This window comes from Leopardus geoffroyi, chromosome B2, assembly GCF_018350155.1.
Source record: "Leopardus geoffroyi isolate Oge1 chromosome B2, O.geoffroyi_Oge1_pat1.0, whole genome shotgun sequence".
In the NCBI taxonomy this organism is placed as follows: Eukaryota; Metazoa; Chordata; class Mammalia; order Carnivora; family Felidae; genus Leopardus; species Leopardus geoffroyi.
Genome location: NC_059332.1, coordinates 5,300,018 through 5,319,032, shown reverse-complemented (window position 1 = coordinate 5,319,032; position 19,015 = coordinate 5,300,018). Strand labels below are relative to the sequence as shown.

At 43.0% G+C, this 19,015-nt stretch overlaps 1 protein-coding gene across 4 annotated transcripts in view; it reads right to left on the bottom strand.

Annotated features, from left to right (window-relative positions):
• GPLD1 (glycosylphosphatidylinositol specific phospholipase D1) overlaps positions 1-19,015 on the bottom strand; it is a 70,919-nt gene that overhangs the window by 50,079 nt on the left and 1,825 nt on the right. Inside the window, exons 1-4 of one of the 4 annotated variants that reach the window (XM_045497224.1) lie at positions 16,641-17,109; positions 16,166-16,441; positions 13,563-13,618; positions 1,001-1,079 (exon numbers count right to left, since the gene is read on the bottom strand). In XM_045497224.1, coding sequence (XP_045353180.1) covers positions 1,001-1,079; positions 13,563-13,618; positions 16,166-16,262 — 232 coding nt within the window. In that variant the 5' untranslated portion in view covers positions 16,263-16,441; positions 16,641-17,109. Of the gene's footprint in view, positions 1-1,000; positions 1,080-13,562; positions 13,619-16,165; positions 16,442-16,640; positions 17,110-19,015 lie in introns of those variants that run through there. The other 3 variants (XM_045497222.1, XM_045497223.1, XM_045497225.1) reach the window with 3 other exon arrangements.

The following is a 19,015-nucleotide window of genomic DNA, read 5'->3' as shown; positions in this document are numbered from 1 at the left end:
ATTATCTGGGGTCATGACTACAGGTGTGGCACTAAACATTCCACTGACCCTACGAGCATCACTGTATTCAACCAAACATTGGGATAATGGCTATGACTCCAAGATTCCAAAAATGGTTTATGTGATGACCAGCGTACTGGATGTCTTCCATTTGTCCCTCGGATCCACGGTCACCCTTCTCTGCCCCACCCTGTGCCCCTAGGACCTGTTCAACTGGTCTCATTGCCCTCCAGCTTTGCTTGGGTTGGGTTTGGCCAATGGGGAGTGTGGAGAGGAGATCAAAGAGAAAGGAGAGAGAGGGAGATGGGGGTATTCATTTTCCCAGCTCCCCTGCTGTGGGGTCACAGGGACTGGCTGTGTCCACAGCTGAAGGTCTGGCCCCAGCAAGTGGTCCCCCATGCAGCAGCCTGTCCATTAACTGCCCCCTCCCTACACTGTCCTTCCCAGTTCTCTTATATTGTGCCCCTGTCTTTGTAAATGGTCACCTTATAAAACACCCCAAATCACTCCACTGGGGAGCACATTCCATGCCTGCTGGGGACTCCGACTGACACACCCATAAGCCCAATTTGCTGATAACACCACCTCAGGTCTGCAGAACACTTGACAAAATAATATGCATTAACACCAACAAAAATCCAGTAAAGAGGCAAACGGGCGTTTTTACTACGTTACAGGTGTGGAAACAGAGACTCAACACGGCCAAGAGTTTTTGAAAGTCACATGCTAACAGAACAAGAACCCAGACCCTTCAATCTCTTTCAAAATGTTTTCTCTTCCGCCACCAAGCAGTAAAGTAAGGGCGCACAGGATCGTGAAAATTCTCAGAATTTCCGTGCCCGAGTAGGTAGGATTTGATTACGTGGAAAATGCAGCTAACGTGAACCAAGTCATTGACCGACAATAGTGGAAAATATAATGTGCCGTGTGTTTTAAATCCTAGCCGTTCCTACCGCTCAAGTGAAGGTGACATCGTGTGGTCTGTAACACTCCACCTTACCTCTTTCGCAGATGCTGGGGTAAAACGCATCAGGAAACACGGCTCCCGCCTGATACGCGTCCTGGTGTTCAAGCAACAGCTGGGGAGCAGGAAAACGGAGAGATGAGGGGCAAGAGGCAGCAGCCTGGGACAGGCCCACCAACAACAGGAGGATGGAGGGCAGGCATACGTGATAATAAAAACTCACGCGTAATCCAAGACAACGCCCTACAATGGAGAACCTTGGGTTCTGTCCTAGCAAACACAGGCGGATCAAGAAGCAGCAAAAATCACTTATTTGCTCCGTTCACCCAACAGAGCGGGATTTCCCCAAGGCTAGTTCGCCAACTGCTTTGTAGAAGGATTTTCAATGATCCGGTGAAAAATCAGTGAGAGAGAGGAATACAGACATACACACGTGTACATAAAATACGCACATACACACAATATACGCACATATACATTTACACAGTTGACCCTTGAACACAGATTCAGACTGTGCAGATCCACTTATACGCAGATTCTTCTCACCAAATGTAGTAGAGTACTCGAAGTGTATTTTCTTTAATGTATTTTCTCATTAATGGTTTCTTTACCTTGCTTTATTAGAAGAATATGGTATATAATACATATTATACAAAATAAGTGTTAACTGACTCATCAGTAAGGCTTCTGGTCAACAGTAGGGTATTAGTAGTTAAGTTTTTGGGGCGTCAAAGTTATATTTGGATATTCAACTGCCTGGGGGATTGCCCCCACCCTGCCCCCGCAGCCCCTGTGTTGTTCAAGGTTCGGCTACGTACACACAAGTTTATAGCTGCTACCTGTGCTTTAGAGTAAGATTATGTCTTTTGCGCTTGGGGAGGGAGGGGTCTTCCTTGGGTGACTGGCTCACTCCATTCCATTCTGACCCCCTTCAGGGGGCCCCAGAGGTCTCTAGAGGCTAGAAAACAAAGACTACATTTCCCAGACTCCGTGGTGGAGCCCCCTCTCCCCCTCTGCTTCTTCAGCTAGCAGGAAAGTGCCTGGTTTTGCAGCAGAGGTCGGAGGGGCCCAGGTGTTCACAGGTAGAGTACAGAGCACCTATTTTGCTAGTAATGAACATGGCTGAGCTGACAAGGTCCTGGAGCCAACAGTCCAGATGGCAGCTTCTTACTCTCCAGACTGTGTAGGAGGCAGTTGGATCTGGATCTAGCAACTGGGGCCGTGGCTGTTTGACTAGGCACAGGTGACCCTGGCAGGCCAGTTCCCGGTGTCGTTCTGGGAGCCCTTCCTGGATGCTCAGCCCAGAACCTGCTCTTCGAGCGCTCACACGTCATCAGCACCGAGTTCCCCAATCCTGGGCATTGAGCCCCTCTCAGCAGAAGCTAGCCAGAGGGGTTTCTGTGATCTGCAGATGAACTCTGATGGCCAAAATGGGCAAAGTAAAAGCTTGGCAACCTAAACTTCTTAATTTATCCGTAAGGATTTACTAATCCCCATCGCCACCATGATGCTTGGCTCAGAGATACACGTTTGATGAAAGCTAGCTCAGTCAGAGCCCTCGCCGAGACTCCTCATCTCAAGCCATGGGGAGGACACCCTCTTCCCTTTAGGGATTTTCAGCTTGAAGGCTGAGTTCTGGATGGCCCGTGTCCCCCACGGGGAGAAAGACCGCCACTTGACCTGCGGGTGGAGTTCTGCTCCAGGGCTGTAAGTTACGTGGGCCCCTAAAGTCTCCTTGTTCTCTAAAGGTAGCTCGGGTTGGACTTTTGTCACTGCAAAATAATAGTTACCTTTATTGAATATTTACCTTGTCAGCCACTGTCCTAGTTACTTCACATGATAAAGACTCTAGGTGAGGGAGAGCCTGTTACTTAACATTAAAACAGAATTCTGAAGTAAGTTTCGAAAAGTAAATGTGTCAGCAAAATAGGACACTGCCGGCGGGGTGGGGGGAAATGTGGGGGAGGATGTGTCCTTCAGACGTAAAAATGTATTTTTCAGCTACAGAAATAAAAGTAGTAGGATCCTGGAGTCGAAAGAGATCAAAGAGAGTCAAGAAACAGACTCAAGCATACAAAACATTCAGTGAAGAGGAAAGGGGGGGAGTAACCAACAAATGGTGTCGTCGCAACCCTGTGGCCATGAGGGTTCCAGCGTGGCATAACAAGAGACAAATACGAGGTGAGTTAAAGAGTTAAAGGCAAAACAAGAAGCCACAAAATTAGGAACAAACTTAAGGAAATAATTGCACAACCTCAGAGTGGGAATGATTTTTCTAAGCAAAGCATACAGGCAAAATCCATAAAAGAACAGAACGGTGCACTTAAGTACCCCAAAATGTAAGCATTTTGCATGGTAAAAAGCACCAAAAGCAAATTTAAGCGAAAAATAACCACGAGAATCATTTGATACATGATGGGGGCTCATATATTTAATAAGTCATTTTTCCACATCAAGATAAATATCCTAATTGAAAAACAAGAAGATATAAATGATTCACATAAGTACTAGAAATAGTTGATAAGCACTTGAAAGTATATTTAACCTCATTCTTAATTCACTAAAATGCCAATTAAATCTCTAACAAAATACCATTTTTCACCTACCAAATTAGCAAAAATGAAAAAAAAAAAAAAAAAAAAAAAACAGGCTCCAAAAGTGAATGTTTCCAAACCTGAACATACCTATCAAGAAATTTCAATGAAATACATGAGCAATTAAGGATATTAATCCTTCCTATAGGTCTTTCCTGTTTAGTTTTTTCTTGTTTCTGGGCCAAACGGACTCCACTAGCAGTGCCAGGGCTGAAGGGGTTTGCCAAACATGGTTAGGAAACTGGCCACAAACAAGGGGACTGAGCACGTAAGAACACGTATCAAGAATGACAAAGGCCAGGCTTCTCACTGTTGGAGAAAGGAGTCACAGATACATACATAAGAAGGCTAGAACGAATCCTGTGATGATGGATCATAACTGGAGATATTTGGGGGTGAACTCATGGTTTTAAATAAATAGGCAGATAAATAGACACCAAAGCCAACTAGAGGCAGAATCTGGGACAATGGAAGCCTCAACATAAACAATAGTAATGTAATATAAACCATTAAAAAGAAATCCATGAACGTATATGGATATAAGTAAATATACAAATGTGGAAGAAGGAAAGGCTCTACTTTACAGTAGAATGTCGATAAACGTAGAAAGGATAATGGAATCAGGTAAACAATTTGGCCACCATCATAATAATTATTTCAGGCAAGAATTATCTTTTTTTTTTTTTTTTTTTTTTTTAATTTTTTTTTTTCAACGTTTATTTATTTTTGGGACAGAGAGAGACAGAGCATGAACGGGGGAGGGGCAGAGAGAGAGGGAGACACAGAATCGGAAACAGGCTCCAGGCTCTGAGCCATCAGCCCAGAGCCTGACGCGGGGCTCGAACTCACGGACCGCGAGATCGTGACCTGGCTGAAGTCGGACGCTTAACCGACTGCGCCACCCAGGCGCCCCTTTTTTTTTATTTTTTTTTATTTATTTTTTTTTTTTTAATTTTTTTTTTTTCAACGTTTATTTATTTTTGGGACAGAGAGAGACAGAGCATGAACGGGGGAGGGGCAGAGAGAGAGGGAGACACAGAATCGGAAACAGGCTCCAGGCTCTGAGCCATCAGCCCAGAGCCTGACGCGGGGCTCGAACTCACGGACCGCGAGATCGTGACCTGGCTGAAGTCGGACGCTTAACCGACTGCGCCACCCAGGCGCCCCTTTTTTTTTATTTTTTTTTATTTATTTTTTTTTTTTTAATTTTTTTTTTTTCAACGTTTATTTATTTTTGGGACAGAGAGAGACAGAGCATGAACGGGGGAGGGGCAGAGAGAGAGGGAGACACAGAATCGGAAACAGGCTCCAGTAAGGCAAGAATTATCAATGGATGCTAAAACCGATGGGAAAAACAGGGTATTTACATTACCTTAATATCTCTCCCCATAAAATATTTACTTGCTAGTTAAAAAATAGAATATACTGGGGCGCCTGGATGGCTCAGTCGGTTGAGCATCCAATTGTTGATGTTGGCTCAGGTCATGATCTCATGGTTCATGGGATTGAGCCCCACATCAGGCTCTGCACTGACAGCGTGGAATCTGCCTGGGATATTCTCATTCTTTCTTTCTCTCTCTCTCTCTCTCTGCCACATCCTCTCCTCCCCTCTCAAAATGAATAAACCTTTTGAAAAAGTAGAAAATACTTATTAAGTTTCCATTGTAAAAATGGAAAGACCCCATCTTACCAAAAAATTAACATCACTAAGACTTCTGCTTCCGGGAAGATCGAAGAGATGCACTTTTCTTATTCCCTCTTGCTAAACATAACTAAGAACCCGGGATGTTGTGCGCAAAGTGAGACTTAGAAGCCTCTGGAAGGTGGAGGGAAGTATGCAGATGGCTGGGGAAACTCAGGACCTGAAGACGACACCGTGGAGAGTTCTCTTGATTTTCTTTTGGCCTCTTATGTCCCCAACTGGATACCAGAAAAACTAGAAACTCCTATGAGCATAGACTAAACACACAAACGAAAGCCATAACAAAAGCCTGTTGTAACCATGCGACCAGGAAAGAGGCAGACCAGCAAGACAGAAAACTTTTAGACAACAGCCTCTCTACTGCAGCCAAACAACACAGAAAAGACTGTGGCCCCACCTTTACCAGGACTTTCATCTGTGCTGTCCTGTCTCCCATCCCTACCCCTCAGGGTGAGTGGAAACCATGGGGAGATCCTAGACATACAATCCCAACTGGCAGTGACATGGCACCTCACCCCATCCCCACTGGGTGGGACCAGAAAAGGCCCAGGGGAGAGTAGGACGTTCACCACCAAATGACACACACCCCAGCATCTGTAGAGGCCACAGTGAGGAGCAGTATTAGGTACTTCTACCCCTCCCAGCCAGGGAGGCATCAGTGGAGACCCCAGGGGGAACCTTGACCTCTACCCCCAGTTGGCAGTTAGGAGAGTTAGGAGGTGGGTATCTGCCCACTGCAGACCTCTCCCAAAGCGGTGCTGGAAGAAGTCAGCTAAAATAGAAGGTTTCAGGGGGGCTGAAACCTGGGGGCTCAGCCGGTTAAGCGTCTGACTTGGGCTCAGGTCATGATCTCATGATTTATGAGTTCAAGCCACACATTGGGCTCTATGCTGACAGCTTGGAGCCTGGAGCCTGTTTCAGATTGTGTGTCTCCCTCTCTCTCTCTGCCCCCACCCCGCACTCGTGCTCTCTCTCTCAAAATAAATAGACATTTAAAGAAAAATTTTAAAAATAGGTTTCAAGTAAGATCCAGAGTCTCAAAACCTGATACCCAAATGTCCAGGTTTCAATCAAAGATCACTCATCAAACCAGGAACCAAGAATCTCAAAAGGCATGAAAAGAGACAACCAACACTGAGATGGCAGAAATGTTACAATTATCTGACAAATATTTTAAAGCAGCCATCATAAAACTACTTCAATCACAAACACACTTGAAACAATCCCCCCCCCTCCAACCACCACCAAAGCAGTCTCAGGAGAGAAATATATGAAGAACAGCCAAATGGAAATCCTAGAAACGAAAAATACAATAGCTGAAATAAAAGTTATTATCACCAGAAACCGTACGCTTGACATTGTGAGCCTTCTTTTTTCTAGTTAATTTATTTTTTTAAGTTTATTTTTATTTACTTTTTGGAGAGATTGAGCATGCATGAGCAGCGGTGCGGGGGCAGAAAGAGAGAGGGAGACAGAATCCTAAGCAGGCTCCATGCTGTCAGCGCAGAGCATGATACAGGGCTCAATCTCACAAACTGTGAAATCATGACCTGAGTGGAAGTTAAGAGTTCTATGCTTAACTAACTGGGCACCTAGGTGCCCCGACATCGTGAGCCTTCTGATACAATCCAATGAGAATACAGCATCACCTCCATGTTCTATGATATTTCTGTCAAAAAATAACCTGCAATGGGTCTATCATGGAGAACCATCAGACAAAACCAAATTAAGTTGCATTCTAAAGAGTTATTGGACTTTGCCCTTTCCACAATATCAAGGTCATTAAAGACAAGGTGGGCCTGAGGAACTGTTGTAGGTCACATGGTGCCGGATTGGTTCTGGAACCATAAAGATTATTGAGACACAACTGGTGAGATTCGAATGAAACCTGAGGATTGGGTCAAAGTGTTGTTCAGTGTTGATTTCCTGCTGTGATTATTATGCTGTGGTTACATAGGAGCGTCCTTGTTTTCAGGAAATACACAATGATGTGTTAAAGGATAATGGGTATCCCATCAACAACTTACTCTCCAATGGTTCAGGGGGGAAGAAATCAATATGTATAAATAATGTGGAATTGCATGAAATCTCTGGACATTAAAGATCCCATTTTCCTGTCCAATAAATGAACTCTTGAACTGGGCCAGAAGCAGCAACTATTTGACAAGCAGTTGCTCATAAAATTTCAGCAGGACAGCAAAGTTAATTAATACATAGGAGGACAGTTTTAATTGATAACACCAATAATCAAGAAGATAGTCATCAGAAATTGTTCAACTGGTCAGCACCAAATTAGCAGGGTTTTTCCTTCTCTCCTTTAGCTAAATCATGGAATCACCCCTTCCTTTTTTCCTCATAAACACTCCTTGGTTTCCCTGAATGAGCAGCACACTTTTCTGGTTATTCTAGAATCTGTACTCTCCCAACTGCAATTCTGAGACTCAAATAAAGACCTTTGTTCCTTTTCAGTTCCACCTCCTTTCCTTGGTTGACAACACAAAGGATAAAAAGGGAAATATGGTAAGTTGTCAACAATTAGGGAAACTGGGTAAAGGGCATAAATGAATTGCCCGATTTTCCAGCTTTTCTATTGGTCTTTAATTACTTCCAAATGAAAAGTTAAAATATAGAACTGGTTGATTGAATTATGGTGCATTATGGATAACAGAAAAATATGTATTTGTTCTCAGTGATTCTGAAGTTCTCTACTGACATGGAAAGACATCACCAATATATTAAATGAAAAATCACAAGGTGCGGTGTGCAGAGTGTAATTTGGTGGGGTGAGGGTTGTACTAATAAATGAAGAGATGACACCTAGAATGATATAAAGCCAAGTGTTAATGCAGGTAGTCTCAAAATTTTTCTCTATGGTGAGCATCTATCAGTTCTCTAATTGGAAAAGAAAAAACCTCTTCTATGGGCAGGTAGAAGGAAGAAGGGCAGAAAGGACAGCAACCAAGCAAATAACTACCATTGCTATGATTTCATGGTTAAAACACCACATTCTGCATTCTTATAGAACATACATGCATATAATAAGTCCAACCATAACAGTGTGAAATTAGAAATTGTAAGAAAAACTAGGGGGGAAGAAACACATGGAGACCCAACAACATGCTAGTGAACAACCAATGGGTCAATGACGAAATCAAAGAAGAAATTAAAAAAATATATATGGAAACATACATAATGGAAACAATGACTGAAAATCTTTGTGGAGAGCCCCTACCTGGCTCAATCAGTGGAGAGTGCCACTCTTGATCTCAGGGTCAATGAGTTCAAGCCCCACACTGGGTATGGAGCCTACTTGAAGAAATCTGGGGCGCCTGGGTAGCTCAGTCGGTTGAGTGTCCGACTTCGGCTCAGGTCATGATCTCGCACTCTGTAAGTTCCAGCCCCGCGTCAGGCTCTGCAGACAGCTCGGAGCCTGGAGCCTGCTTCCGATTCTGTGTCTCCCTCTCTCTCTGCCCCTCCCCTGCTCATGCTCGGTCTCTCTCACTCCCAAAAATGAATAAATATTTTAAAAAATTGTTAAAAAGGAAGAAATCTTTGAGGTGCAAAGTTTATAGCAGTTCTATGTGGGAAGTTTATAGCAGTATAGGCCTACTATAAGAAACAAGAAAAATCTCAAATGAAGCATCAACCCATACCCCTAAACGAACTAGAAAAAGGACAGAGACCAAAGTTAGTAGAAGGAGATAGTAAAGATTAGAACCAAAATAACTGAAAAAAAAAAAAAATCAATCAATCAATCAATCAATGAAACCAAGAGCTAGTTCTTAGAAAAGATAAAACAGAATAAACCTTTAACCAGACTCATCAACAAAGACAAGTACTCAATGAGTAAAATAAGAAATGAAGGAGAAATAGCCAACATGATAGAAATACAAAGAATTAGAAAATACTATGAAAATTATATAACAAATTGGAGAAACTAGAATAGGAAAATTCATAGAAACATAGTCTTCCAAAATTGAATCAAGAAATAGAAATTTTGAACAGACCAATTATTAGTAACAAAATTGAATCTGTAATCAAAAAACTCCCAAACAAAATTCCAGGACTGGATGGCTTCACAAGTGAACTCTACCAAACATTTAAAGAAGAGTTAATACCTATTCTTCTCAAACTATTCCAAAAAGTAGAAGAGGAAGGTAAATCTCTAAATTCATTCTATGAGGCCAACTTTACCCTGATACCAAAAGCAAAGACACTACTAAGAGAACTACAGGCCAGCATCTCTGATGAACCCAGACACAAAAGTCCTCAACCCATATTAACAAACCAAATTCAATAATATGTTAAAAGGATCATTCCATGATCAAATGGGATTTATTCCTAGGATTCAAAAGTGGTTCAATATTCTCAAGACCAATGTAATAGGTCACATTAACCAAAAGGATTGAAACCATATGATCATCTCAAGAGATCCAGAAAAAGCATTTGACAAAATACAACATTTGTTTATGATAAAAACTCTCAGCACAATGGACGTAGAGGGAACCTACCTCAACATAATAAAGACCTTGTACAACAAACCCACAGCCAACATCATACTCAGGAACAAGACGAGGATGTCCTCTCTTACCACATTTATTCACCATAGTACCGAAAGTTCTAGATGCAGCTATGAGACAAGAAATAAAAGCATCCAAACTGGTAAGAAAGAAGTAAAACTGTCACCATTTGCAGATGATAGGATATTGTATATAGAAAACGCTGAGGACTACAAAAAAAAAGAAAAACTATTAGAGTAAAGGAATTCAGTAATGTTATAGGATACAAAATTAATATGCAGAAATATGCATATTAATATGCATTTCTACATGTGAATCATGAAGTAGCAAAAAGAAAAACTGAGAAAACAATCTAATTTATGATTGCACCACAAGGAACAAAATATCTAGGAATAAACTTAACCAAGGAAGTGAAAGGCTATACTCTGAAAACTATAAGACATTGATGAAAGAGATTAAATAGGACAGAAATGGAAAGATATTCCGTGCTCATGGAAGGATTAATGTTAAAATGTCCATATTACCCAAAGCAATCTTCAGATTTAATGCAATCACTATCAAAATACCTATGGCATTTTTCACAGAACTAAAGCAAACAATCCTAAAATTTGTGTGAAACCACAAAAGGCCTCAAACAGCCAACTCAATCTTGAGGAAGGAGAACAAAGCTGGAGGAATCTTGGAGTGTATCCAGATTTCAAGCTACGCTACAAAGCTGTAGTAATCAGCACAGAATGGTACTTGCACAAAAACAGACACATAGGTCAACGGATCAGAATAGAGAACCCAGAAACAAAGCCACACATATATGGTCCATTTCTCTATGACAAAAGAGTCAAAATATACAATGAGAAAAAGACGGTCTCTTCAACAAATGGTACTGGGAAAACTGGACAGCTATGTGCCAAAGAATGAAACTGGGCCACTTTCTTACACCATACACAAAAATAAACTCCGAAAAGATTAAAGACCTAAATAGGAGAGCTGAAACCATAAAAATCCTAGAAGAAAACATAGGTAGTAATCTCTTGGGCATTGGCCTTAGCAACATATTCATGGATAACTCTCCTTGGGCAAAGGAAGCAAAAGCAAACAGAAACCATTGAAACTACGCCAAAACAAAAAAAGATTTTGCGCGTGTGCGCGCGCGCGCACACACACACACACACACACACAAAGACAAGAAACACACAAAAGAACTCAATAAAACAAAGTAACTTACTGAATGGAAGAAGATATTTTCAAATGATGCATCCCATAAAAGGTTAATATCTAAACAACATAAAGAACTTACACAACTCAACACCAAAACAAAACAAAACACCAAACAATCCCATTAAAAAATAGGCAGAGGACTTGAAAAGACATTTTTCAAAAGAAGACCTACAGATAACCAATACACAGATGAAAAAATGTTCAACGTTACTAATCACAGGGAAATGCAAATCAAAGCCACAATGAGATATCACCTCACACCTGTCAGAACAGCTAGAGTCAAAAAGGCAAGAAAACAGCAAGTGTTGGCGAGGATGTGGAGAAAAAGGAACCCTTGTGCACTGTTGGTGGGAATGTAAATTGGTGCGGCCACTGTGGAGAACAGTATGGGGTTTCCTCAAAAAATTGAAAATAGTATTACTATATGACCCAGTAATTCTGCTACTGGGTATTTACCGCCCCCCCCCCACCCCGCAAATGAAAACAGTGATTCAAAACAATGTATGCAACCCTATGTTTACTGCAGCATTATTTACAAGAGCCAAACTATAAAAGCAACCCAAGTGTCTATAGATATGTGAATGGATAAAGGAGAGGTGATTACACACACACACACACACACACACACACACACACGAATATTACTCAGGCAAAAAGAGTAAAATCTTGAAATTTGGGATAACATGGGTAGACTCCACGGTATTGTGCTAAATGAAATAAGTCAGAGAAAGACAAATAGCACGATTCCACTTAGATGGAAATGTAAGAAACACATGAACAAACAGACTCTTAAATACAAAGAAACTGGTGGCTGCCAGGGAGAAGGTCATGGACGGAGGGGATCAGCAAAATAGGTGAAGGCGATTAAGAGGTACAAACTTCCAGTTATAAGACATGGAAATGAAAAGTACAGCACAGGAGATACAGTCAACAATATTGTAGTAATGCATGGGGACGGGTGGTGACCACACTTAGCGCGGTGAGCACTGAGGAAGGTATAGAATTGTCGAATCGTGATGCTGTACATATGTAATGTAGCGTTACAGATCAGCCACATTTTAGTAATAAGAAAACAATGGGAAAAAAGTATCAGGGCAATAATGACGCCCAATGTGAGGTCGGTTTGCTGTTTTTACAGTTCTTATAAATTAATGAACTGATTTTCTCCACTCGATGCATTATTCTTTTTGTGTAAGTCAAATCTTTAAAGAGAAAATATATTAACAAAAGATAACCCCAGAATCAACAAAACTCCACAGAGCCTGCCCCTAGATCTCCAGCCTGTGGGGGACGGTCTAGGCACACAGCTGGCATCCTTCAGGCCACTTCCTTCTGAATCATTTCACCAAACTGTACCATTGAGTCCAGAAGTTACCGAAGAGCAGGTTGGAATAGGGAGAAAATGATACTACAACAATTCCCACATACAGAGAGATATAAAATAGATCAAGAAAAGGGATTGGATAGTATCAGAAAAGGTGAAGTAATCCTGATCTTCATAAATTGAAAGCTGAAGGGTAAGCACTCAGGGCACTTAGTTATTTCTGATGACGACATCACTCTGCATCAGGGCGGATGCAGAGGGGAAGGATCGGTGTCCAGTTCATGTTTCAAATTAAGTTAGTGACGCAAGCATGAATATTTCTACTAGAAAAAATCGCTCTGTACACACTCAGGATTGATCGACCGTTCGCATGATCAATTAGGCAATCTTCCTCCTCCCCCTCTTGCCTGGCTGCTTTCCACCAGGGTCAATGAGGATAACCAACTGCTGTTGAAGTGTCAAGAAAGTCGAAACTAACGTCTAAACGAGGCATGAAGATATGATAGATTTCAGTGATGTTACCATCCTGCTTTCCATACTGAATTACCGGGACTTACTGGCAATAATTGGATCCAATCCTGACATGAGGAGCAAATGTTAACCACTCTTATCAAATGGAAGTACTTAATCCTCTGTCACAGCACACTGTTTAGCTATAGAACTAGCAAGAGTGTATAGGGTCAGAACGGGGGCAGTCGATTTGAGGACAGATGGTCCTACGAAGAATACAGTAGGAGGAGACGTCAGAAGAGCCTCTCAAGGGGCGCCTGGGTGGCGCAGTCGGTTAAGCGTCCGACTTCAGCCAGGTCACGATCTCGCGGTCCGTGAGTTCGAGCCCCGCGTCGGGCTCTGGGCTGATGGCTCGGAGCCTGGAGCCTGTTTCCGATTCTGCGGCTCCCTCTCTCTCTGCCCCTCCCCCGTTCATGCTCTGTCTCTCTCTGTCCCAAAAATAAATAAACGTTGAAAAAAAAAATTAAAAAAAAAAAAAAAAAAAAGAAGAGCCTCTCAACATGGACTTCTGAAGAAATCCTTCCTGCTCCTTGTACGGATGCAATTTTTATACAACACACAGTCAGGAGGTGAAAAACAATTTATCTCAGGTGTGGCTTCTCTTTGTAAAAACAGTAAGACGCACCGTTTTTAGACAATTCTTTCTCAGTTTCTCATATTATGATTTGTCATTAATGTTTTTTGGCACCGATGGAAGAAAGTTAATGAGCGAGAGAAAAAGTAAACGTTATACCTCTTTGTAGTTAATTCTCCCATCTTGAAGGTGGAGAAACTCCAGAGCTCTGTGTCCTGAAATATTAAATCAATTAAATTCAACTGTAACTGAAAACAGAACTTACTCGAGATATTTTAAAAGGAAAATGTAATTTTGCCATTGTAACTGTCAAGGAAGTGGGAAATGGAAATTCAGTGTGTACACACTAGTAATTTTCATCAGGCATAAGATTCTTATGATGTTTATTTTGTTAAACTACAGATCAAATCCACACGGGGATTTGAACTTTCTACTTAGGTAGCACTATAGACCTGGCTAGGCTAGGTAGCAGTTCCCTCCTAAGTAAAATTAAGTAAATAATACCCACCTTACAGGTTTGTTGAGAGAGTCACACAAAATAAATGCTGTGTGATGAGCACAATGGCTGATACACACTAGGAGCTCAGTAAACAGAAGGTGTCATCATTGTATTTTGCCTCAACAACCCACTGAGATAAATAAGCCTAAGCAGGAAATATGATACATGGCCAAAAGCATGGAATGAATCAATGACTCTCAATTTTTTTTCCATCAATTAGATGGACCAAAAAAAAAAAAAAAAATCATCTCAGGTCACCTGCTCCACCCACATGCCCATACACCCACACCCTGAATCTTCTTAGAATCTAGAAGATGAACATGCCTTGCGAAGTCACTTCCAAGGGTGATACCTTATTTTTTATTGTGCATCACATCCAGTTTTATAATCCATACAAAAACACAGCCACTACTAGAAGCATTAATACTATACGATACAAGCTCACGGCCCACACAAACGAACTGTGTAGAAGATTCCAGTGATTTACAAATCCAAACCACTGAATGAGGCCAAATCTAATTAACTCGCCTGAATGTCAACCTTCCACACAGGCTTTATAGAAGAAGTGAAAATAGGAACCAAGACATTTATAAAACCCTCTAATTAGTAAATGTTGGAGTTTTGTCTTCTACATAAAAATCTTCAAAATCTGGGGCACCTGCGTGGCTCAGTCTGTTGAGCGCCCAACTTCGGCTCAGGTCATGATCTCATGGTTCGTGGGTTTGTGGTTTGTGCTGACAGCTCAGAGCCTGGAGTCGGCTTTGGATTCTGTGTCTCCCTCTCTTTGTCCCCCCTCTGCTTGCTGTCTTTCTCTCTCTCTCTGTCTCTCAAAAATAAACATTAAAAAAATTTTTTTAATCCTCAAAATCTGTACAGGTTAGGAGTGGTCTTCAATTATGCTCAAAGTTTTATATTAATATACTACATTTAATATATATTTAATATATATTAATCTATTAGGATCTTTGTCACAGCCTAAAAAATAGCAAGCAATTATCTGATTTTTTTTTAATTTTATATTTCATCTGTGTTTAAATTCTAAGGATTGAATACTTCAGTATTTCTACTTATACTTGTTCTCTTTCAGCCCACTTATAGTTTTAGCCAATTTCAGTGTCCCAGAACTTACACTTGGAAAATACTTTTCAAATTCATTGGCAAGTTTGGCTTCCTTATTCTACGGGAGAGGAACAGAGAGGAAATGAACTGCTTTTGTGGCACGTACTTAGTTTACAGAGCTGGTATTAGAACCTCGGTCTCATTCTCTTTTCTGTTGTTTCCTGACTCTCGCTAGCAATAGATGTTTTTGGAAAGAATGCTGGACTGGCTGTCAGGACAGCCAGTCCTAGGCCAGCCCTCTAACGAGCTAGCTGGGAGATTCTTCTACATCCATGTCCTTGTACGTGAACCTCAGGGACTGGTCTCAGTGACCTCTAGTGCCCTTCCAGACAGTAAAATTCTGTGATCATAGGTTCTTGGGCGCTAGAACTCAATACCTAGGTCTATCCTGCACTGATAAGTTTTCACACTTTATTTGTAATGTTGTTCTGCTTTGTACCTTCTGGAAGTGGCCTAACTAGAAAATATTATTGTTTTTATCTAAAAGTAAACCCAGACATCAGGTATTAACTGAGATTAATCCAAAAATTGTTACAGAATATAATCCCATCTGCTTAGATTATAAATTGGCTGACTTTTTCCAGGAGTTAAAAAATAGTACAAATGCCCTTCATACGAGAACTGAATGTACTGTGCACCAATATCCGATACTCTGCCTGTAGCCGGCCCTTCCCGGCTGCTGTCCTCATCCTGGGCACCTCTAATGCCAGTGGCCAAGCTCCCTCACATCCTTCCCCTCCCTGAAGCCAACCCCTTGACTTGGGGGATACATTCTTGGGGCCACAAGTGGCCTTTCTGCACACTTGGAAATACAAAACAACAAAAATATCTTCCTCACTCTTACAGAATTCCACGCATCTTTCTCCTCTCTGCATTTGATCAGATGTTCTGCTTCTGGGCAGCCCCCAGCTCATCCAGCTTGTCTGCCCACCCAGAGCAACAGCCAGGGACCGTATCATCAAAGATGCATCGTTGCCAGGCCTCCTGCCCGCCCCTGACTCAGGTCACGGCCCGCCGCTCTCCACCCCCTGGCTGCTGGCTGCAGCTGGGGGAACTTGTTATCAATACACAGGACCAACCATACATCTCAATGCCTTTAGACGGATTTAGAGTCCTAATAGCACAGCAAGGTGCCGGCACTTACCTATTTCTACGTGCGTGGAGATGCCACATGGTGAACCTCTTGGGCACAGGGAGCCCAGTGCGATCAGCAGCCCGGGCCAGAACCTGCATGCAGACATGCCCTCGTTCCTCACCACTCCGGTGACACGATGTGTCTGAAATCCAGGCCCAGGCTCCCTGCTTTCCCTCTAAGTGGGTCACTGACACGGGAAGCCCAGCGTCATTTCAAAATAATAACACTGCCCAGCAAACTGTTTAACTACTGTTTAACTTCACCAGAACAGCAAACAAACTCCACCTAGGAGGGGGGGAAAAAAAAAAGCCATCAACCCAAATCTGAATGTCCTGAGGTTGAAGCATTGCCACTTTCTGACCCAGGGGGCCTCCAGATTTCTTTTTAACCCGAAATTTGTATGGTGACACTAGCAAAGTTTTTCTCCAAATATTCTTTGCTTTCTTAAAGAGAGAGAGAGAGAGAGAGAGAGAGAGACACTCACCTGTCTATATTGACAGTCAACATCCCCTCACAAGGGCTGATCTCTCGGGCATCGTTTCCACACACGTATCAGGTGCCCTGCGTCCTTGGCCTCCCAAGCCACAAGTGCTGGGAAAGCTTTTATGACAATCAGCTGGCACCAGCTTCTCTTTCAGTATTTGGCAACAGATACCAACACCCGCAAGGGGATTACACAAGAGCAACCACTCCTGGTCTCTCCACTTCTGGTTGCCCTTACGGGGCTTATCTCGAGCCTGTTGCGCGGTCAGATTCCTGCACCCCAAGAAAAGATATCGATTCCACTGGGGGCGGGAGACGTGGGACCAATTTAAGACTGGGAAACAAGAATTCAGAAAATGCTAGGCTCAGAATCCACCTGTCACGAAGGATCTAATCTACCGCACTTAATCCATGGGAAAAATTACGTGACGCTCTCAAAGCTCAAATTGTGCATAAGATACGGGAAAAGCAAGGAAGGAGATCCTAAAAGGGTGGGCAGAAACCATACTCATGCTCAGGCGAGCAAAGAGAAGAGACGATAGAATGTGGGATGATCTGAGATCCTTAGATGCCTGCCAAGTTTCCCCTGTAACCTTAGCTCAGCCACCGGCAAGCCCCAGAGAAAGGAAGCCCACAGCCATGAGGGCATTGGGCTGGGCTGGGCTGCTTCTCACTGCTTTTCGGCCAGAGACCTTTAATTGACATGGTTTGTCTGGCTAACAGGGTGCTTTACAAACCTAGGTCTAGGCTCCTCCTTACTCCAAGTGGGGGAGTGGATGGGCAAAGGGGAGAAGTAGAAGGTGGAGGTGCCCAGGACAAGGGCACGTGACAAAGAAAGTTCCTGGGTACTGATGGTCTTGCCCTCGCGGGCCCTGGTGAGCGATCACACCCATCCAGGCTCTGGGGGACATCCTAGGGGGGAATGTGCTCCCAACTCTGAACAGGGGATTGCACAGGGCACTAGACAGAGAAGGGGAGGCCAACAGCATGAATTTCCTCAGCCTGAGGCCTTTATGGGCCCCTTCCTTCATAAGGATAGAAAAACTAGATTTTACACTGGCATTGGCCTAAGTATTAATACTTATTAGTAGTTAGCTATTAATGGTTAATATTAATCATATTAAAGTTCACTTTTATCCTGATTTTTATAAGAAATAACAGTTTTGTGTGCCCCCAAAAGTATCATGGGCTCTAGGCAGTGTGCCTTTTGGAGAAGTGAGTGGACACTGTTGAAAACAGAACCTTACAAAGATAAGCAGACAGGGGCGCGTGGGTGGCTCAGTTGGTTAAGTGTCCGACTTCAGCTCAGGTCATGATCTCGCAGTTGGTGAGTTTGGGCCCTACATTGGGCTCTGTGCTGACAGCTTGGAGCCTGGAGCCTGCTTCTGATTCTGTGTCTCCCTCTCTCTGCCCCTCCCCTGCTCACGCTGTGTCTCTCAAAAATAAATGTTAAAAAAAAATTTTCTTAAAGATAAGAAGACAAACCGCAAGAGACTCTGGAAGAGAACGGAGGTTGTTGGAGGGGAGGTGGGTGGGTGGGTGGGGATGGGCTAAATGGGTGATGGGCATTAAGCAGGGCACTTTTTGGGATGAGCACTGGGTGTCATATGTAAGAGATGAAACACTGGATTCTACTCCTGAAGCTAAGACTATACTGTATGTTGAGTTTAAATTAAAAGAATTTTTTAAAAGATAACCAGACTGGGGGTGGAGAGAGGCAGTCACCGTTGCCCTAACAAAACGCGTTGCCCCAAACCCAAGACAGCAAGCTGTCAGTAGGGCTCCCTCTGCAGGCGGCAGGTGGAAACACACCAAGTCCCCAGTCCCCCATGACACCCACCGGCCAGCACTCCCTTCCAGGGCCCCTCTCTCCCGTTCCTTCAGAATACAGAAGGAAATAGCGAACCCACACACGCAAAAGATTAAACTCCGCCGTTCCCACTTCTGCTAGATGTGACGGACTCAAGACTGAGTGACGCCGACTCAGGAAAAACCAAAGTCAAAATCTAAATGCCTGGGCATTTTACAAATAAGAACCCAACGTCCTAGAGAAAGGTGAAGGGCCCACAGGCTCTGGAGAGGCCACCAAGAGACTCCACTCGGTAGGTGGGGAGAAGCAGAGAGATGCCAAGACTAGGGGTCCTAAATCAATGCATAGAATGGGGCTTCCCTTGAACCCACAAATTCCGAAGATAGCCCTATTTCTATTTGCATCCTCATGAATGCGGAGGCTCCCTTGCTGCTTCTGGAGTTGTATGCTCTTGTCTACTTGTGACTCTACCTCGGTTGATTCGATTCTGACAAATGGTCCCACTGACGAGTCGGAGGCCTAACTTTAATCGTAGCAGTGGCTTGTCCAAGGGCAGCTAGCAGGAC